General features: G+C 36.3%; 1 protein-coding gene across 8 annotated transcripts in view; it reads right to left on the reverse strand.

Moving 5' to 3' along the window:
* LOC113227767 (oxysterol-binding protein-related protein 3-like) overlaps positions 1-23,772 on the reverse strand; it is a 64,762-nt gene that overhangs the window by 40,143 nt on the left and 847 nt on the right. For 6 of the 8 annotated variants that reach the window (XM_026460770.1, XM_026460767.1, XM_026460766.1 and 3 more), the window contains exons 2-6: positions 12,500-12,653; positions 11,356-11,485; positions 9,550-9,770; positions 6,948-7,045; positions 632-724 (exon numbers count right to left, since the gene is read on the reverse strand). In XM_026460770.1, the coding sequence (XP_026316555.1) occupies positions 632-724; positions 6,948-7,045; positions 9,550-9,770; positions 11,356-11,485; positions 12,500-12,653 (696 nt within the window). Of the gene's footprint in view, positions 1-631; positions 725-2,864; positions 3,204-6,947; positions 7,046-9,549; positions 9,771-11,355; positions 11,486-12,499; positions 12,654-23,772 lie in introns of those variants that run through there. The other 2 variants (XM_026460768.1, XM_026460771.1) reach the window with 2 other exon arrangements.

Consider the following 23,772-nt stretch of genomic DNA (forward strand, 5'->3'; position numbering starts at 1 on the left):
AACATTATATTTTGTTCTAAAAGTGTTTAGTATTAATTAGTTAAAAGTTTCGATCTTTCAGTATGGCGCTCAAAGTATTTTTATTTTATTGGTGCATGGTTATGTTACATACCAACTATCCATTCGGTCAATCGTCAGGTGTGGCGGGAACCACTCCAGATTATTCCTTATGGAAGCACTTGTCAACTACAGGTGTCATTATTACCGCGACTGGTACGCGCTAAGAAATCAATATTATGGTAACGGTTATTGCAAATACCACCAAGGACTTTACTGTTTGAGTACATTGTAACTTCCACTCTTTTAATTTGGCGCTTTTTCCGAGATGTTCTTGCATTGTTTCTATGTGGTTTTTCTTCTTCATTTTGTAAGGCGTTTGCACCTTAAATATCAAGTACATTTCTTCTGACCGTTTTTACGTCGATAACTAAGCTTTTACATTGCCTTGTTAACCACTGTTTCTATTTGCCTGTCAATTTGACAAACATTATACTAGTATATGTGGTGCGCAGTTGTTTTGCAAAGCGTGTTACACAATAGGTGTCGGGCTTTTAAAAGTATAATGGGATAAGCGTTCTCTCCAGCAGGCGTTTTTGCCGGTTTTGTGTTCTATATAAATGTTGTTACGTACCTATAATCCAGCCGGCCAGGCGTCCGCCAGGCGTACCAGACACGAAGCCGGCCTGTGGCCCGCGCAGCGGCGGCGAGGTAGGACTAATCAGGCCTACAGAAAGATCACAGTGCAGGCGTACACGCAAGGTAGGGAGTTACAAAGGGTGCAGTTTCCAGGAGACGTGACTTTAAACTGTGTTATCATTATGGGTATAGATGAACTATCAGAATATTGACTATAATGGTGATTAAACTTCGCACTCACAAAAAAAGTCCAGGATTACGAGGTGCCATCTTTTGGTATAATACTGAACTACGTGATTACGAGCTACCATTAAAACTAGAACAATATTAAGGCATTTCACTGAACTTCCAATAAATCATCTATACCACATTTTAATAACAATAATACTTATTTTAGGCAAATAAATATCACTTTTAAAGTTACAATGTTGGTTTTATTTTTCTATTTGTATTTATCTCCTCGAAACTTTGAAGGTATTGTATGTTTTGGATATTATGGTTACATAAATTAACTTTAAACAGGTGTTAAGTTACCCTCGAAAGTCAGTCTAGACAAATACGAAAGAGTCAATGAATTTCAAAAGAGATTTGACATTCACTTCGAACGTGTCGGCCTGGCCTTCGAGTCAGGCGGTTACGCCCCAGATAGACGAAAAACTTGTTACAAATTCTGAAAATCGTATATCCAAAACATCCTTTTAGAAATGATAAAACAATGCAAAACGGGGAGCGTAAGTTACACCTTGTGTAGTTTGATATTACAATCAAAATCAACCACGTTTGGCTAATAAAAAATGCGATATAAGGGTCAAAACCCACATTTCAGTGCGCTCCAGCACCAAATGCCCGTATCAAAAAGAGGTTATCGGCATGTATACTATAATATCTAACGCGGCCGCAGTTGTTTAGATGCACCTTGTCAAAACTACACTAGATTTAAAATACTAAACTCGACCCTTTAAACACACGCTAGCATTCGGAATTGCATTGCACGCTTGTTCAACTTCCTACTATTCTAATTAAAAACAAATAACAAAATCGTCAAAATAAAGACTTATTATTTTATCGTTAATTCTGAACAAACGACAACACCGAAATTACGCGGGCGAATTGCTGGCAAGTGTGACTCTAGGGTAAAAGTAAATAAAGACTACATCTTATTTAATTGTTACTGACTTTATAAAGGATGACAATGAATTAGGAAAGTCTATCAATATAATTTCCTATACGAGTGAATATAATGATATAATTATTTTAGAAAGTTAATGGTGTAAATAACTTATTAGGCGCGGGGAGGGGACGGGAAAATGTTACTCAGCTTTGTCACTGTGCCCTCAATCGCTATCACCTAATAGCTCTCACACAAGTAGGCGATACGTAAAGATCACCTTTGAAGAGTATGTATATCTGATCGCGCGATCATTATGGTAGAGGAAACGGATAACCTTCAATGTGTATACTTTGATCATGATATCAGTTTCACCTGCCCGATTGCCGTACGATTTGTCGCAACCGATCGCGCCATTCAACTGAAAAAAAAATCCAAATAGTTTCCCAACAAATCACAATATATTTTAATACGCTTTCAGCTTTTTGCTTTCTAACTACATATTTACAAAAAAAGGCAAATTAAACAATTAAAAATAATAATAATTATTTTTGCTACAATAATAATTTGCTACAAAACTCTTAAATATAATAAAATGAATCACAGTATTGTGTTATTACTGTATTCAAGAGTTTTGTAGCAAATTTATAAACACAAATATTAATGAGAGCTGTATTTTTTATGACACGAACAAATATTGTTTACTTTGATGATTACTTTAAATTGTTTCACTGTCTTTTTTGTAGTTTCAAACAAAAAAACTAAAACCATTTTAAATAATATCGTGATCTGTTGGGAAACTATTTTAAATATTATTTCAGTTGAATGTAATAGTGCGATCGTTTGCGATAAATTGTACGACAACTGGGCACGCGAAACTGATATAGTGATCAAAGTATACAGATTGAAAGTTATTACTCATCAGATTCTACTACCAACCGATCGCGTGATCAGAGTATACATATCCCTTTTGAATGTTTCATCTTAAGTCGACATGTAGCAGTGTAATTTTTTTTTAAACGCAAGTGTAATACAACGACAACATTATATAATCTTATGTTAGTTTCTATTTAATACTACGCCTAGTAGTGATAATAGTTACTACGTGAAGAAAACTAACCAGAACAACTGGACCGTTCGCTGTTACATTTGTAAAGGGTTTTCAAGTCTCCACTTTGTTTTCTTGTACCCAACACAATAGTCGAAACAGATGTCACGTCGTATTTTTTGCTCAAGTATATCAGTTTGTAGCCCTCCTTCAATTGGTCTTCTTCAGTCTGAGATTCTGTTGAAACCTTCTTAATCGTTGTTAAAAGATTTGTATGTTCAATGAACTCTTGTTTCATTTTAGACAAATAAATTACTTCGTTCTTGTTTTTCTTAGGATCATCCTTAGATATAAGCCTGAAATTCTGACTAAGTTTTTTATCCAATAAATTTCTAAAAATTGCTTTTATGGGGCACTCCTTTTTGAAAAACTTGTCTATTACATTAAGTAGAGGTTCCTCGTTGCAAAATTTTGGTATAAGAGAATTTGGTTCAATAGAATCTAATATTTTGGATGTTGCAGAAATTTGTACTGATTTGGGGAATTTATCCCAATATTTGTATGTTTTGGTTGTTTGTGTAAGACTTCTGCCTATTGGAGCTTTGAGTTCACGTGCACTTAAACACTTATTAGCGGTTTTCTTGTGTTCAAATATGACACAAGTGCCACTTGTTGCTGTCGTTTTTTCTTTAGTATTGGATTTGTTTATTTGCTTACTGTCGATTTGTACACTAATTTCCACTTGAGGCTTAGATGTTTCACTTTCACGGTATATCTGTCCTAATAGGCTTATAGATGCTGTCGTCTTTCCCTCATGTTGTTTCACAAGTTTCATATACAACGCACTTATATCTTTGTGCATTGTTGGCAAATTTTGAGAGAGTAAACACAAATTTTCCAATAAAAGCAAAATAAATTTTTCGTCAATTACTTTCGATGAACTATCATCATGAAGGGCCAGTTCCGAGTGTCGTCTAGTACATTTGCTTGATTTACCATTACCGAGGACTCCACGACATTCTTTCAACCGAACTTTTTTCTTTGTTTGAAAAACCGACTGGGTGCTTTTCTTTAAATTTGCTAGAATGTAGCAAGACTGCGGTTCTTCGTTACCTCCCACAGATTTCCTTGAATCCGAATGACTGTTATCGGTATACCGTTTGTTTCTGAACTTGAGGTCAACGGAATGCTCACTATGATTACAAACGAGTACACTATAGTTACGTGATGCAGCGTTGCTGTTACTCATATAAGGGGTTGACTTAAATTTATCTCTCACTTCACTCATCTTGGGATTGTAGTCAATGTAAGGGTTCTTAAAACTTCTATGAGGATCGATTTGATTATGAAATACTTTCTTCGTGGAATAGCTCTGATGTATCACATATTTCCTGTTGTCATTACTATTCGAAAATTTTAAACTCAAATTAATTGCTTTCGATTCACCAAAATTTGGAGGTTTTTGTCTTAACATTAATGATAACGACATACGTCCTTTAATATTGGCATCATTCAACATAGAAATGTGCTCCAAATCGTATTTAGAAAGGTCTACAACGACCGAATTTTCTTTAGTGTTTTCTGATATTAGCTGTTTTCCAAAATAATCTATGATAGGGATTCCGAGTTCGTTTTGCAACGCCCGGTCAACTTTTGTGTCATCAGGGTTGACATCCTTATTTTTTTGCCTTTGTTCAGGTCTCCCAGCCGTGGCAAATAGCGAAGTAATTTTATCTATAACATCTTTTAAGTATAATTGTCCGGGGTCAACAATCCGAGATCCTAGTATGTTATTTTTTTCAGCATCGTCTACCTTAAAAGTCGTAATACTTTTTGATACCGTTTTCTGAACAGATTCAGTTTGCACCTCACAAACGGGCTCGTTAGACCCGCGTTCGTGGGAGTATTTTGAGGTTGATGTGTACGACGAACTGTTTCTGTTATTTTGCTGGCTATCGTGCATTAATACATCCAAGTATGCGCCGAGAAATTCCTTTACTATGTCAGGAGGTATGGAAGTTTCGCTAATTAGGCGATTAAAAGTTTCCTGTATCATTGGGTATTCAGCCGACGAATTGGATTTGTTTTCCTTCTTTTGGTTTTCATTTTCGTTCGAGGTGCCATTAGAATTATTATATAAAGGAATTTTTCCCAGATTGTCCATCAGTCTCTTTGTGGTTTGTATATCTTTCGAGAGAAAGATATGCTTTGGTCACTGTGGGTGGTTTCACAAATGTAGACGGTGTTTTTAAGCAACCTTTCAAGCTGTTGTTCTCTTCGTTCTTTTTCGTAACTATCACTAGGTTTAATCTCGTTGTGCTGTTTGCGATTCGTACGCATTCTTTTTGTTTGTTTAGTACTGCACATGGCTTCAAATTGAGTTTCCTTTGTCGATTTGTTAATAGTAATACTTGACACGTTTGCATCTTTAGTGAAATAGTCATTGGATGGTTTGGCTATGGATTTAGCGTCTTTTGCTGTACTTCGGCCGTAAAGGGCAGAAGCGTGCTTTATCCAATATTCTAAAAGGCATCGGAACAAAATTTTGACAGGTTGTGTTTCTGGTTCATAAAACTTGAATCCGTACAACTCTTGGAGCATTTTATTGACATAGTAATTCATATGGCCATTTTGCTCCATAGCTGTTTTGTCAGCGTCTCCACCCAATAAACTGATTATTAGTTTCTCAGTAATTATGTCATATTCAGATTTAGTCATTTCGTCTTGTAAAGACTGTGTTCGCTTCGCTGAAGTGGCTTGAGTTTCAGTGCTTTTCTTGGGCACTATCGCCATGCCAATTATTTTATTTTCTTTATCCTTTATCTTACGACGTAAGAGCATACTTTTGCTAAGGGGTTTGGAAAGCGCCGGTTCAGCGTTCAATTGGTATTTGATTAAATTTGTACATTTCTTACTTCTTTTCATACCAGGATTATTATTACTAATTTCTTCTTGGTTATGCGGAAAATAGGGTTTGGATGCTCTGTGTTCACGACTTAAGTTGCTGTAGTTACTAAACTTTGTACCTGTTCTTACGTAGAAATTGGTGTCGACAGGCTCATTGTAAGTATACGCGCAAACGAAAGAAGATTTCAAACGCACGTCAGTTTTCAATGACTTGGTGTCATCTAAATCTGTGCTGATTATTGTATTTTCAACGTCAGTCATGTCTACAGATTCTGCAGGAGATTTTGGGTTAATTCTAGTCACACATTCCATTGAACACATACTGTGGCATATATTGTTTTTTAATTTAAATGCAAAGTCACCTTTTTCTACAGTTTGTTTCGAGATTAGTTGGGTTTCTTGTCTTGTACATGCTTCGTCGCATTTTGGGGTATTGAATACATTTATTTGGTTGGCTGAATTTTGAGATGCTCGTTTATCCCCAATGATTGAATTGCTTGGTGTTAAAATGTTTATGTTTAAATCTCTTTTTTTTTCCATTTCTCCTAATATTCTGGTAAGTATATTATATAACGATATGCTTGTTACTCTTGAATCTTGGGAGGTCGACGATGATGAGCAGTACATGGAACTCGAAGTACCTTTTAGTAAAAGGGAATAAAGGATATTAAGGAATAATAATGGGATTTTTGTTTCATCTTTTTTCAAATTTATATCTGCAACAATTTTTGGTTGGCACTTAAAGTCTAACAAATAAATAAGAATTATCACAAATTTAATATTAAAATGTTTCTATATTAAAAAGTCATCATCAGGAAAGATCGAAGGCAGGTGAGGCATGGTAAGGACGAGGGGCAATCCATATTAATATGGATTTATAAAACGGAAAGTAAACGTGAAGTCTAACCAGGAGGCCCCGGACAGAGATACAAGAGCTATTCTATTAAATAAAATATTAATTAATTATACGACTGAGAGAGCCAAAGCGGACGAGGGAGATAAAACTATATAGCTGTGAAAAATGTTTGACTACTTAACATTGGGCACTGAAGCCAAACTACACATCCAAACGCATCCTAAATTTAAAGCCGTAAGTCCAAATCACACTATCAACACCAAACAAAAAATATGACATCATATTCTAAAAAACGAGAAAGGGGAAGAATATTTTTGGAACTTCTACTCTAATGCAAAACCACACGGTTAAAAGGCATTCTAAAATATTTAACGAAAATTAATAACACTTACGCGACGAGTTATCTGTTGGCGGCAGATCTTCGAGTGGCGCGTGGATTTTCGGTACTGACTCCCGCGCTCCAAAAGTGAGCAGATGTTGACGGTATAATCTGTTGTGCAAAACTTCTGTTAGAACCATTGACTTACAATTATATGGACGTCGGGTCCGCGCTAAAAAGTGTCCGCACTTGTAAGGCGCTAAAATCGTATATAGAGCGCGACACTCCGTTTTAGTCTTCATTTGTTCTACGGACAGCGCGATACTGCGATGACATAACAATTTAAATTTCGAATAGGTTGACTTGGGACATTTTTTTCGTGGTTTTTGTATTAGACGCGTCGTCCATTTATTTGTAAGTCAATGGTTAGAACGGAATAATTTTCTAGATAACATTTTTTTTGTAGTATTATGTTGTAGCCCAGTGGAACACCGGCTGCTTCTTAATCTTAATTGACAGTTTCATGGTTCTCTTAACCCGTTCCAAAATATAAGTAGCGGGCCAAAGAGCACTCAAATGGGCATGGACCTCGGCTAAGGACGCTGCTGGAGACTTCCACCAGAAAATGTGCCGTTGGAGCGAGTCTGCGCGAGCATACCTGACCTTCCTCGCCAGCGAGAACGGTCGTTTCGTGTGGAATGTTGAGATCTGGTTGGCCTGTAACGTAGCCTACGAATGTGGTGGGGGTGCGTGTTCCCTGAGGGGGGCCAGTTTTATGGTTCGAATCTCAGTTAACCAGTCATTTCTAAGTTACTAATGCGAATGTTTGGTAGCAGTTACCCCTCGCTAACGGTGAAGGAACTTGCACTTCGAAAAAGGTTCATAATATTTTAAAAAGTCTCCAACACCTATTGCGACAGCGTGTTACTTTATGGATTAAATTGGCGATGGGCGATTGTTACTAAAAAAATATCGAATAAATCGATAGTTGCACTATCCTATATTCCGTTTTGGATTTAGTCGAAAAATGATCGAATATAGTTACTAATTTAGTAATTACTAATTAAATTTTCGGTGTATAAAAAATATCATCTACGAAATGTTAAAAAAAACGATCCTATAACGTATTTAATACCAATCGATCCTGTTACTAATTTAATAACAATCAATCCTGTTACTATTATGACAATGATTTGATCAACAACCAAAAATTAGTAACAATATAGTAGATTAGTAACAATATCAATTCACAATCGATATTTGATCAACAATCAAAATGTGAATGTATTTAATTTAGTATCTAATTGATATCATCAATCTAATTATTTCATTTATTATCGAATAATTCGATTATTTTAGCAACTATCGCCCATCGCTAGCCTAAACCCCCTTCGAGGAGACCTCTGCCCAGCACTGGGACGTGTATATTTGGTTGATTATAGTAATCATGAAGTCTGACCTGTCCCGAATAAAAGTTATTCGCTTCAACTGAACTGAGGTAACGTTCCTAAACATGGGCTAATGGACATGTCTTAGTAGCACTAGCGCTCCTTGTGAAAGAGTTTATCCAGGGAAGTACTGCCACCTTATCTATTTCTGCCGTCAAGTAGTAATGTCAGCATTACAGTGTTCCGGTTTTGAAGGGTAAGGGTGATGGTAAAATTACAGGTACATAAAGACTTGTCAATATATGTCACAAGGTGAGGATTTGCGATTTAAAGCTCTGAGTGACACTACAACTGTTATGGACAGGCATGTCTTACCCCAGGCACACGATTTGTTCGTCCCGTCACTTAATTTAGTCATAGTCATAGTCATAATCTTTATTGCATCAATGTTGTAGTACATGGTGTTCTAGAGCTAGTGACGGTTCCCAACATTAGCCCTGTAAGGGCATTGCAAAAACATAAGAATAAAATTTAAAATGTCAAAATGAAATGAATTTAGTAAATTACAAATTAATAAATGGAATACATAAATGTCTTATTGAATAATGAATGAAACATATAAAATTACAAACATTCTCTTATATTCTAATTACCTTCTAAAAATTCTTTAACGTCATATGGGCATTTTGCTATAAGGAATTTCTTTAGCTTTTTATAAAATATTATATCTTTTTCTATATTTTTTATTTCCACTGGTAATTTATTATATATTTTTATTGACATATGGTATGTTCCTGAACTAACTATGTGTAATCTGGTGAGGGGTAAAGCCAATTTATTTCTATTTCTTAAGCTACGTGTTTGAAAGTCTTCTGTTCGTGGATATAAATGTTTGTTTTTCCGTACTAATTTACACATTTCGAATATATAAATGGAAGCAAGAGTGAAAATCTTGTATTTAATGAAATGAGGTCTACAACTTTTTTTATCTGTAATATTCACCAATATACGAATACATCGTTTTTGTAAAACAAATAATTTATTTACCTCAGTGCTGTTTCCCCATAAAATAATGCCGTAGCTCAACCAAGCATTGGCGTATGCATAATAAGCGATCTTTGCTGTTTTTAGATATATATTTATATATAGTTTCTAGTATATTATAAAATAAAATAACTTAGACCACGACAGGGATTCGAACATTTGACCTCTCAGTTGTGAAGCAACGATTCTCCCACTAGGCTATCACCGCATTACTATCACCAGAATATTTATTGTATAACTCACCGATGCGCTTTCAGAACATTGAGCCATGTGCGAAAGACGTCTGGCGTTTTTGCTCTCAGGTGATATATGAACTCATCTGCATCAATATCTATACGTCGACGCCGCGCCTTAGCTGAAATGACGGACAGACCGACGTCCACAGATCCGTGTAGCCGACCCCGTGCTACATCTGTTGGTGATCTGGCGTAAACTAGAATACCGCCGTCAACTACGAAGAAACGCTGGAAAGAAAAGTTGATTGTTATTCGTACGGCGTTGATGCGTATTATTTGTACATAGTTGATGGGTTTTTAGAAGTGACGTGGATTACCGCCTTCTGATTCCACAGAAGAAATTTGATTAATGTTAGTTTATATTTCGGTTAGTAATAGGTTTTGATTTCTGTTTATGAAAGAAATTAGAGAAGGCTGGTTTTTTTTACACGATAATTTTATTTCAGTTGACGGTTATTTGTTTACAATTGAGGAGTTATTTGCATGCCAATGATGGTTATTTGTACACAGTTGATGAGTTTTTGTCGTTACGCTGAGGTTACTACATCCTAATCCAACGACTATAATGGAACTCAATTGTTATTTTAATGCAGTTAATGTTAATTTTCTATGAATAATTATTTGTTTACAATTGAGGAGTTATTTGCACGACATTGATGGTTATTTGTATGCAATTGATGGTTAGTCATTCACAAATGATAGTTTTATTTTTGCAAGTTATAACCCTTGTCTTTTACGTTTTTAGTATTTGTTACATAGAATAGAATAGAATACAATAGAATACGTTTATTTGAGATATAGAAGAAGAATACAGTAATTACAAATGTCTTAAGTAAAATTAGGTACATTGTATTCAACCTGCAAGCAGATGTGTAAATATTAATGGGATTCAATGTTTCTTTAGTCTCTATAGTTTCTAATTAATATAATGAATTTGTAAATTTTAAGTTTTCTTTATTACTATAGAAGCAATGTGTCAAAAACCATTTTGTCAATTTTAATTTAAAAGTATGTCCTTGTAACAATTTAATTTCGTTTGGTAATTTATTGTAAATAATTATACACATGTTGAAGCAGTTATTCTTATAAATTACTTTATGGCAACGAGGTTGGTATAAGAGATTCATAATTTTTGCTCTAGTTTGCCTTTGAATGACTTCACCGCGTGTTTTAAAATATTGAGGATGAGAGTTGACAAATACGCAGATATCTCTAATGTACATGCATGGCAAAGGTAATATGTTCAGCCTTTTAAACAGCGGTTTGCAACTGTCATCGAACCACGCACCGCAAATTGCTCAAATACACTTCTTCTGGAATTTCAACGCTCTTTCTAAGATTACTGAGTTACCCCATAGTACAAGACCGTAGCTGAGCACGGACGAAACGTAGCCGTGATAGGCCGTCAACGCAGCTTCTCGCGAGACAGTTTGTCTTAGTCTTCGTAAAGCGTAAACAAATCTGTTTAGGTTCATGCACATCTGTTTGATGTGTTCCTTCCAGTTAAGGTTCTTGTCGATTGCTAACCCAAGAAAGTTAAATGTGTCTACTTCATCTACAGTATCAGAGTTGTAATTAATTTTGACCGGTATGGGATTTGAGTTGTAAGATCTAAATGTCATAACTTTGGTTTTACTTATATTAATATTCAAGTCATTGATGTCCATCCAACTTATTACGTCTGTCAGTGCTTTATTTACGTCAGTGTTAAAAGTCGCTTTGTTTTGGCATTTTATTATAAGAGTTATATCGTCAGCAAATTGTATACAATTATATCATATTTTGTACCTATACTGGTTAAATTTAAACCTACCTTGTGCCATCCTTTCAGTGGCCACTTGCGCTTCTTGTGGAGATATCCGTTGAACACCTCGGGCCGCCGGTCGAAGCGCTGCCCGTCTTTCAGACCCTCCAGAACCTCCCATTCACTACCTCGCCGCCGACTGTAATGTACGAGATAGTGGTTCAGTTATATACGTGTCAACAATAGTGATCTGAACATCTTCATCATAAACATTAAACATAAATAAATAACGCACACATTCATAGGGGATATGAGCTATGAGCACTACGGAAACCCAGTGAAATTACAAATTACAGGTGAAATTTCAAACTCATGGGACTTGTCAACTTATGTCTCAGGGTGACGGGCGCATTGGCAGTGCCCCTCAGATCTTTGCTATTTAAAGCTCTGAGTGGCACTGCAAACGTCCCGTCACTTGATTTTATAAAAAAAATCCTGTATTACGGGTGTCATGGATTCACACAGGTATACAAATACCAATTACACCCAAACTCAGGGGAGAAATAAATGTATGACTTACAAACATTTCTCTCGGCCCGGGAATCGAACCCGAGACGTCTGTATAGCAGTCCAGGATGGTAATCTTTGGCCACAGAGGCAGATAAACATATAACATCAACTTAATAAAATTGTTCAGTATTATGTAGTATATCAGTATATTTATATGCATATTTAGGGAACTGTAGGTTTAGTAATATGTTAATTTTAAGTATGTATATTTTTAAATATGTAAAACTGTTTGTTCCTCAATAAATTAAAAAAAAAAAAAAAAAAAAAAAATTATGCATAATGGTAGTAGCAGTCCAGGGAAGTACTGTCATCTTACCTATTTCTGTCGCCAAGCAAGTAATGTGAGCATTACTGCGTTCCGGTTTTTGAAGAGTGAGGGTGTTGGTGAAATTACAAGCACATGAGACTTGTTAACTTATGTCTCAGATATTTGCGATTTAAAGCTCTGAGTGGCACTGCAAGTGTTATGGACAGGCGTGCAGCTTACCATCAGGCGCACGACTTGTTCGTCCCGTCCCTTAATATTATAAAAACAGCTACAGAGTTCCACTTACTCCACCTACCACATCAAATAAGACCTGTGTCATGTGTTTAGATTTGTGGTGCATAGTTTGTCTTTTTCTTTTTTTTTCAAGTACCATACCTTCGTGTCTTGGTGGTGCGTGGCGGTGGCGGTGCGGGGCGTACGCGGTCGCCGCTATCGGCGGACAGAGACGCAGTCTCGCCCGAGCAGTCCGAATCGGACGGCGCGCGTCGTAGAGCGGCTGCTCGGCCACCAGCACCGCGCCGTCGCTCCCCTTTAACAACAATAATATGTCAATTACTTTATTTATTTATTATAATAGTTTTATATAAAAAAGGAGAATACAAACAAATAGTACTGCTTATTTCTAAAAGAAATTTCTTCCTGCAGACCTAAATACACGACAAAATAATTGTAATAAACGACATTATGTAATAAAAAAAAACAATATCAATAACATTCCATTATTATAAACTATATACAATACTTAGATAAATATTACATATGTATAATATATATTATAAAAAACTTTATTCTGAACAATCTTCAGAATAAAGTCAGAATAAAGAGGGAGCAGAGGAAAAATTCCTAATCTTCGATTTGATTTTAGAGGGGTATACCCACTTTAAAGTTAAAAATAAATATATATATTGAATATAAAAATATTGTATGAGTAACTACACGGTATAGTCAAGCATAGACACTAATCAGAAACATAAAACAATAAAGTTTCCTCGATAGATAAAAATCACGAAATGACCTCTAATTTTCAATTTTTTTCGATTCATGCTACAGGTTATTAGGACAAAAATTACATAATTAATTACATTTATGCATGATCGAGAACTGTCACTACGGATTTTTTTTTAATCCCTTTAGTTTTAGAGTTATTCCGCTAAAACGAATTTGGTACTTTTAATGCGCAAAATTCAACATCTCCTGTCGCATGTCACGCGAACTTCAGGCATATATTTGTTTCACAAATTTGGGCGGAGCCAACGTCAAAACTTTTTTGGCATGCTCCCTCTTAAGCCTCGTAAATGGTACTTTTTGAAAATCATTTGGAATTTTATTACACATTGCCCCTTAAATTGAATTTCTGACTGTGTGAAGACGACCATCGAGAACGGCTAGTTTATTTTTATTCCTTGTATTAACGTCTGTCACTATTTTGCATAAAGAAATTACTATTCCTCTTAACATAAATTACATTTACATAAAATTAACAGTGACGCTAGTGTAAGAATATCTTGTCAATTTTATTATGGGAGACTATCGCAACCGCAACTTAGTCATCTAAAAGTCCATTGTGATGCAAGGTGATAGGTAGATAATTACGAACAAAGGGACATTCAAATTGTAATGGCCCGAACGTTTGTAATTGCTCTCCCACTCGTGTGGCCTATAATGTTTTTCATAATTCTTGCAAGAAAGTTGAAAAAAAGGTAATGTGGCAGACTGCCACACCAATTGCCTGGTTTTGAACTAGGAAATTCCCTGTAATATGAGTACCAGAGCAACTGAATTCACTCTGGCGCTTCCCAGAACACCCAGGCCATTCATAATCAATTTAGAAAAGTTTTTTCCAAATTGAAGCTACCGTAAATTGAATCAGGCACCTCCTCACACAGTGGTCATAGTATAAACCGTTAGGCCACGGAGGTCGTCAAACAAAAAAGCTAAATTCAGACTTTGAAACGGAATGGTTGTATTTATAAAAGTTTAACTATCGTAGAAAAAAAAATTGTAAAGGATAATTTTTTTCGAACGTTTAATTGTTTTGACGTATGAATGTATGAATGAATAAAAAAAATCTTCAATTTATATTATATACCATGCCATCTACGAGTATACCTTATAAAAATGACAAATAAAATAAAAGCGACTGTATTTATATAAAAAAGAAAAGTCCACGACTATTTGGTATCGCGGCGAGAATTAATTTATAGTTTATTAAAGAATATCAAAACAGCCTATTACAATTAAAATATACATACTATAACTTTATACCAACTCGTGTTGAACAGAATATAAATAAGAAATGTGTGTAATAACATTCATCAAAGGGTCGACAGTTTTTTCGAGCTTCCAGCGAACCGCGGGGACGTAGAAAAGGTAGCAATTAAAAATAAATATATAATGAAAATTGATTGAACCGTCACAACACAAAAATACAGAAAATGAAAGAATAAGTACATAAAAACAAAAATATAAAACAACGTAAACATTTATACAACAAAGAGATAACGAGTACTTAGGTATTTCCGATTGTTACACATAAGAAATGAAAGTGGTTTCATAAGTGTAATTAGTAATCAGTAATCGTTTATTGCATAGTCACATGTTAATAATATTAAAATTACAGTACATGTGACACCCTGTAAGGGTGTTTGCAAAGAGAGTGGCGCTATACACATTTTAAAAAATAAGATAAAAATTATTACACAGTACTATTTCCTAATTGATACCACGCATACAAAATGGTGTCTAGTAGGACTATATAATTTACACATGTTTCAACTCTATACTAATTGATATAATTTTAAAACTAAATACTAATTGAAATAATTTTACCTACATACATTTATACACAGAAACATACAATTATAATTTTCTATTATTATTTCATATTAAATCATTTAAAAAAGGTCATCAAAAAATAATTAAAGTATTCTGTTATATTGTAATAACTCCTATCAATTAAGAGAGTTTTTAATTGTCTTTCAAAAGCTTTGGAATCCTGAGTACATTTTATGCTGTTCGGGAGATGGTTATATATTTTTATTAACATTGAGTGGGGACCAGATTAATACAATTTCATTTTTGAAGGAGGTAATTTCAACTTAAACAGATTACGATTATTTGGTTTAACTGTTTTTACCGGCGAATACAAGTCAGACTGTTTTTAGTGAATTTACAAGCTTCAAGTCTATGCGAAAATAGTTTTTACAAGTTTTAAGTGTGGACTTATGAATAGCGTCTAAGGATCAAGAACGTTTTTGTTAATTATTAAAAAATCAGAGTTTTTAAATGGTTTTTTGTAACACCAATAGATCTGCCTCCGCGGCCGAACGGTTACCATGCTGGACTACCACGCAGAGGTCACGGGTTCTATTCTCATTTATTTCTCTCGTGAGTTTGGATGTAATTTGTGGTTGTCTATGTGTGTGTCCATGGCACCCGCGACACAGGGTGTCCCTAGTGCGGGGCTATGTTGAGTGTGCGCGAGTGTGTGCGTGTGTGCGTTATTATTTGTTTTGGTCAATTTTATTTTCAAAATATAAAAAGACCAAAAAAAAAATCGATCGGTGTTAAAAAAACATATTTAAAAACCAGGTTTTCGGTAATTGGTAAAGATCCATAGACACTTTAGACGTGTATAATTTTGTCAAAGATTTTTTCTTTAATGAAGTGTAAGTATGCATTTGACCTCCATCTCACCTGATGGAAAGTGACGAATAGGTCGACGATCGAGTATGCACACCTAAATAATGCCTATTCACTCTCGCCTTGAAAAGGTTCAAGTTAAAACGTTCAGGGAACAAGTCTTGCCTGCAGCAAGGAATTCCACTCCATAGCCTTTCGCCATATAAATATATACGCGACAACAAACAGCTAACCGTGACCATGGGACCTGTACAAAGCTCGAAACGTTGGTTTGTTTTAAAAAACAAATATGCATGATTGAGATACGAAAAATGGTTTAATTTCCTATGTAACAAAGAGATAAGTTGGCGTACTGTCATTTCCGCGGCTGTGGCAAAAAATCAATTTATTATAGATAATATTCTCCATTTTTCTACCTTGAGGTTGCCTAAAACAGATTGCTACTTTGCAATAAGCCACCTGTTGCACATATAGCTTAGTCTAATATTAGACGACTTTGGTGGGCCTAACGATTTGCACTGTAGGTGCTGTATGAGGTGATCCTGGTTTCGATTCCCGATAGGACGGGGATATGAGCTTTCCTAAATTGGTGTTTCGGAGTGAATAATTTGGTAGTACAGGGAATATTCTAGTTTGAGAATTGGATTAGCATTAAGAGTCGATACACCTCGGCTCGCAATAAAATAAATACACACGTCGCAGATAATATGTGTACATAATAATTAGTCATTAGTGTTTGTCGTCGTCGAATCTGACTCGGTTGGGCAGCTTTCGTGGAACGTCTTCTCGTCTGCAATACCGCAGTCCTTGAAGACAAAGTCTTCGAGCAGTGCGTGTTGCTAGCGATGACCTACGGCTCTGAGACGTGGTCACTTACTACGAGACTCATAAAAAAGCTCAAAATCACTCAACGAGGCATGGAGCGAGCAATACTTGGCATTTCTCGACGTGATCGAATCTGAAATGAGGAGATCCGTAGAAGAATGGAAGATTCGAAAGTTGAAGTGGCAGTGAGTATACAGCTCGTGGAACTGACGGCCGTTGGGGCAGAAAGGTTCTTGAATGTAGACCACGAACCGGAAGGCGTTTAGTGGGATAACCCCCTACTAGATGGACGGATGACCTGGTAACGGTGGCGGGTAACTGATGCATGTAGCGTCCGATCGGCTGGTCTGGAAATCTTTGGAGGAGGCCTGTGTTCAGCAGTGGACGTCTTCCGGCTGATATGACGACGATGATGAGCGTTTTATTATAATTATTATGTATGTTAGTCTATACGGTAGTCTTTGTAACCTGAATACAAAAAAAAATAAAAAAAGAATTTTCTTTTTTTCTTTTCAAATGAATACGGTTCATTTTGCTTGGGTCGAGCGACACGCACATTGGCTTTATTTCAAAATGCATTTTTTTACAAAATACATTAAAGCCATTTGAACAATGGATATCGTATAGTATACATGTTCTATTTAGTTCAGTTGATATAAAAAAAAAAATTGGTATATCGACTGTGAACTGGCAACTGGCACAATCTCTATTTTGTAAAGATTTCATCTCAGATACATTTAATTTTGGCGCCAGAGTCGACTTCATTCAACCTGTACCAAATTCTAACCAGATGCTATGTAAATGTCGCAAACAATTCTTTTCTTCATCCTGTAAAATTGTCAAAATGGAGATAGTATCGGTTGCCAGTTCACAGTCGATATGTAAAGTATCTACTAAATACAGCGGTTTTCTTGTAAAATTTCGAGGTAAGTTTGTGTTTTTTTTTCTATTGTGAAAATTTTTAAGAACCGTGTTTTCACACCGTATACTAATCATACATGTATAGACTCTTAACCCGATGACAAAAAGCGTGATTGTCATTTAATAAGACCACAGATAGGAAAGCGTCCAGGCATTGTTAACGTCGGGTTTATATCGAGTTAAAACCCATTAACGTCTGAAATCGAGGGTAAAAACTATTTACAAATAAATATTTGTTGTAAATCGAGTTTTATTCAAATGTAATGATATTATTATATACAGTTTATTGCTTTTTGATGTAGACGATTGGATTTGCCTTTATATTGAATTGATTCGCTTGAAAATCGCATTATTCATATTACTGCTTGGTGGCAAAAATAGGTAACTGTTCGTACTCTTGCCCGTAGCAGTAAAGCTCTTTGCTAAAGCTACCAAACTAAGAAAGTATGTATGTAAATAAGCAACCTCGGCATTGCATGCGACGTTGCGGGTTGTCAGTTCGACCACTGGGCATAGAGCCAATAAGTCAAGGTCCAGTTTATTTTATTTCGATATCTATTACGTGCGTGATAGCGTCTAATTTATGTTTGGGTTTACATCCGGGTTTTTTGTGGGAGTATATTTTTATAGCACTTCAAAGGAAGCGTGTATAATGTTTATTATTATTGTTATGTTACGTAACACACGTGATATAACGTTGCTTCATTTGCTTCATAGTTTAGAGGTTTTGAGTTCGATTCCTGCGCCTACACCCTTGGTAGTCTTTACGAATACACTCATAGCCCCGCAGTAAGGAAACCCTTTATCGCGGGTGCCATGGACACACACATACAGAACGGGAAATTACACTTAAACTCACGAGATAAATAAATGTAGGCCATACAAGTATTATTCCCGGCCTGGGAATCGAACCCGCAGACCAGCATGGTAACAGTTCAGCGATGGAGGCAGTTAAATAATCTACTACGTCCTTATCCTAGCAGTCCTCAATCTCCGGTAGGGCCAATTTGGGTAATGAACTTCAAATACTTTTGCCCTGGTTAGAGTGGACTGAGTTGTGCCATTGAAAAAATTTTGTTGCTTTGGTATTCATAGTACAGAGTACCCTTTAGTTTGAGACCGGTTAAAAAAATGCTGAAGGAAATAACGTCATCAAACGTGCTTATCGAAAAAGTCCTGCACTCCCATTAGTTCCTTATATAGTTTTATTGACAGACCTACTGGTGTTTTTCTTCCCATTAGTTCTGCTAACATATTAAGATACCTATATAAGCATACGCCCCCGTAGCATGCTGCGCATGATAGTCGCGACACGCGCGATAAAATTGAAATAACCGCGCGCTATTGGCTATCTAAATTAGATCTGATTGCGAAAGCCAATAGCGCGCGCTTATTCCAATTTTATCGCGCGCGTCGCGACTATCATGCGTAGTCATACTACGGGGGTTGGAAGACTACAGAAATGATAAACATTATTATTGACAAAAGTGTGCAGTCGATGGTGCAGATATCGTCTATGCGGTTCACAAAAAAACTGTAGCACGATTAACAGACTCTATTATAAATTTGACAATGCAAATATTGTTCAGAAAAAGTGTAGTAGTAGAGCTCCTTGTGAAAGAGTTCATCCAGGGAAGTACTACCATGCAGTTACCAGGGTAAGGGTGCTGGTGAAATGACAGGCACATGGGACTTGTCAACTTATGTCAACTTAAGACGGGCGCAGTGGCAGTGCCCCTCAGATCTTTGCGACTCCCGGACATGTAAGTCGAGCCACCTTGCATTTTCAGTATTAATTGGCCTAAGCTTAAACAATGTTTTATTGATCGAAAAATACTATGGTATTTTGGAATTGGTAAACTAATCGTCATATCTACGAGTCCGTGTTCATAATTTGAATTTATAAAACCGGGAAAAACTATTTTATTCAGCGATATAAATGTTTTTGTAAGTCTGCTCTTTAAGAATAAAAATGCAAGCTGGCTCGATTTATGTCTCCGGTAGTATATGTATATATATACTTTTCTTATGGTTTGATGATGTTAATACGAGTATATAGACAAATTACGACATATACAGGGTTATCTTTAAAATATCTCGCAGGATTATATTACTGACATCACAAACAACAACTGTTGTTTCATGACTTTTTAAAAAAACATAAATTTACCAAAAACAAACTTTTAAGTATTTCTTGTACTATCTGACACTTTTTAGATCTGTATGTGTTAGAATAAGATTCAAACGTGCAAGCGTCCTCCTAGGTTCACGAGACGACTCCCACCCCCGCACAGAGTTATTACCGTTTTGAGCGATCTATTTAAATCTATTTATTTTTGTATGAAAGTAAAAGCTTATGAAATCAAAAATGTTTATGATGTTCATTATATAGACCTGCGAAGTCTTTGTGAGGTTGTTGATTTCAAAAATAACCCTGTATATGTCGTAATGTGTCTATATTAACATCACCAAACCATAAGAAACTTAACTATGCTCTAAGAATAAATCTAGTTCCACCAATCTGACAGCGTTCCTTTAAAATTTTTGAGCGCATTGTAATCTCGGTCGAGCACTTCACATGGTTCTGCCACATACCAACTGGCCACCTTGGATTCGATCGACAAATGTGTCAAGAGGCTTAAAGGCGACTTATAATTAGGTAGGCGAAACTGCAGAGCCTTGAACAACGCCGTGAAATTGCGCGCTAATCGGTATTCTACAGGATTTAAGTCCACATTCGACTTTCCATCGCCGGGGGACTGGACGTCGAAACACAAAACTGCGAATCGCCGCGATGCGAATTCGCAACGAACGAACACAAAGAAGATTAACGTCACAGGAATTCGCAAATTCTTGCGACTCGTCGTGCGAGCCCAGAGATTCGACTCTATGTTGTGGATATTCCAAAGATTCACGAAGCGTTACGCTTCCACATTTATATGGCTAACGGCTATGGAGCGGAATACCCTGCCTGCTGAGTTATTCCCTGCACTTTAAAACTTGGACCTTATCAAAGCTAAAGTGAATAGGAATTTCGGTGTGCATGCTCCATCGTCGCGTCATCGTCACTTTCCACCAGGTGAGATGGAGGTCAAATGCGCACTTATATATTTTTATATAAAAAAAAGCTTTCTTAAACTGCCGCATTAACGGGTCATGGTCTGTATAATAAACACCTTTTCAAATCAGGTAACACGGACAACCTCTATGAACTACATGACGAAACACATTGGAGTGCCGAGGTCGCTCCCTGAAGCCATTAGCAGACCCAGGAAGATTCTGATATTCCTGGAGGAGTTCAAATGACACGAGAGATCTCTGTGCCCATCACAGTAGGTACATAGGACATAACTGGTAGAACGCACTGGTTCAATGTCTGTTTTTATGGCGGCACTTCACATTTTGTTTTTATGGTGGGAATTCCCTGCCTGCAGACTTGTTCCCTGAACGTTATAACTTGGACCTTTTCAAGGCAAGAGTGAATAGGCATTATTTAGGTGTGCATGATCCATCGTCGACCTCATCGTCACTTTCCATCAGGTGAGATGGAGGTCAAATGCGCACTTACATTTGTATAAAAAAAACATGGCTACGAGTATACCTTGTTATATTGTCACCTAAATGAGCTTGTGAAGACGACGGTCAAGAACAGCCTGCCTAATTTTAATTTTATATAATATCAAATGACAGGACTAACAAGTCACCGAATCCTTGTATTAATGTAATGTGTTTTACAATTTTCTATAAAAATAAATATTTTTGTTAAACATTTCTCACCGGGTTATCACCGCTCTATTGGCGCTGTATGATTTGTACATTTGTCACGTGAAAAACATAGAGTAATAAATAATGCATTTTAATTCAAATCGCGTCATGCTAATCCAAGTTTTGATTGCCTATTGTCATCATGGTTGTAGCAATTGTTGAGAGTAAACAGGAGCTGAAGGGTTTATTATTGTAAATACGAATTACATAGTTGGAAAAAATATATATACTATTTCTTATCGGTAAACCCGAATGGCGTGAATTTGTTTTTTCAGCCCTTGGTGGTCCTATGGTCAGTGGTCACGGTTGACAGCGTTATTTTTTGTTTTACATAAAACTTTCGTCGAGTTCTTAGACGAAATAAAATTTATTCCATAGGTAAGCAAATTACACTGGTAGCAGTACAGCTCGCGATTCGCGATTGGTTTCATTAGTTAAATTTAGTAGTTATTATAGCGTAGGTATTTTGTATGAGAGTCGCGTATCTGATACGTAGTCACTATGAAGAGGGAGCATGCCAAAAAAGTTTTGACGTTGGCTCCGCCCAAATTTGTAAAACAAATATATGCCTGAAGTTCGCGTGACATGCGACAGGAGATGTTGAATTTTGCGCACTAAAAGTACCAAATTCGTTTTAACGGAATAACTCTAAAACTAAAGGGATTATAAAAAATCTGTAGTGACAGTTGTCGATCATGCATAAATATAATTAATTATCTAATTTTTGTCCTAATAGCCTGTAGCATTTCGAGGATGAATCGAAAAAATGTGAAAATTAGAGGTCATTTCGTGATTTTTATCTATCGAGGAAACTTTATTGTTTTATGTTTCTGATTAGTGTCTATGCTTGAATATATCGTGTAGTTACTCATACAATATTTTATTTTTAACTTTAAAGTGGATATACCCCTCTAACATCAAATCGAAGATTAGGAATTTTTCCTCTGCTCCCTCGTAATCTTTAATATGATAATCTTTGCCATCATCAGTAATCAATACCACCGCCGCCGATGAATTGGACCGGCGGCGTAAAGTCAGCTTAGCGAAAATTCCTTTATTTTAATGAAGTATCAACTTCTTTGTTAATTATTTATTATATTTCCGAACAATTTAAATGAAAGACGGTTTATTTCTATATGATCGTTGCTTTACAATCACTCTTTAAGTTTACTATTATTACCTACATACCTACTGGGCTTCTGAGGTCATCAAAAAAATTAGCCAGATGCTGTCATCTGATTGGTGGAAGGCAGTCGGTGGTACTTGATTGATTAGTTAACAATGAAAAAGTACGAAGTAATCATGGGTCACATAGCTATGCTGATAACAGCTGAGAAAAAAGTTTCTCGAACGAGAAGCAACTCCCACGCAGTAAAGGAAGCCTTCTCAAAAGGTGTTTAGTAGCAGTAGAGCTCCTTGTAAAAGAGGTCGTACAGGGAAGCACCGCCACCTTTTCTATTTCTGCCGCCAAGCAGAATGTCAGCATTACTGAGTTCCGGTTTTGAAGGGCAAGTGTGCTGGTGAAATTACAGGCACATGGGACTTGTCAACTTATGTCTCAGTGTGACGGGCGCAGTGGTAGTGCCTCTCAGATCTTTCCGATTTAAAGCTCTGAGTGGCACTGCAACTGTTATGGACAGGCGTGTAGCTTACAATCAGGCGCAAGTTGTTAGTCCCGTCACTTGATAGTATTACAACAAAAGGTGTACTAATGGCCTTGTGAACCTGTTTGTAACCTATCAGAAGTTCGAAATGATATTTTCCAGAAATAACTTTTGCTCGAATTATCATAACCTCGAAAGTAATTTTGAGAGGAAAATAATAATAAATATTCTTTTAAACCTAACCGAACCTAATCGTGTCTTTGCGATAAACATCCAACATATCTTGTAAAGAACAACGGGTTCGTTATAATTCGGTTTTCGGTGTAATGAAAATTCGAACAAACGCTATTTCGGAAAAAGTATATTCGAGTTTGTGGTAGGTTAATCTACCCATTATGGTTATACTTAATAAATGATTAACTTTCGGTCATGAGATCCTTTTTAGATTAGGGAGGGACCATAGCGACGCGGAATTGGCTTGAGCTGGTGAGAAAAGCCTTTATATCCATGCAAAAAATGCGAAAAAGATGTTGCATTTCCTCTCGGACCGCCGACGCGGAGTGTGGTTACTCCTTAATCTGAAAAGGACGTCATTACTCGGCAGAAAGTTATCCTTCATTAAGAGTCGATACTATCTCAGCTCGCATCCAAGTTTTTTGGGCAAATTTTAAAGCCATTTGAAAAAATATATATCATATACTTTAAGCGTTCTATTTAGTTCAGTTGATGTTAAAAAAAAGTCATTGGGATATGTAAAGTACCCGTTGAATACAGAGGTTTTCTTGTGAAATTGAAGTAAGTCTGTGTTTCTTTCAATCGTGTTTCCACACTGTATACTAATCAGTGTAAATCATTGACTTACAATTATATGGACGTCGGGTCCGCGCTAAA

Source organism: Hyposmocoma kahamanoa, unplaced genomic scaffold, assembly GCF_003589595.1.
Source record: "Hyposmocoma kahamanoa isolate Upper Pololo Valley unplaced genomic scaffold, ASM358959v1 215, whole genome shotgun sequence".
Taxonomy (NCBI): Eukaryota; Metazoa; Arthropoda; class Insecta; order Lepidoptera; family Cosmopterigidae; genus Hyposmocoma; species Hyposmocoma kahamanoa.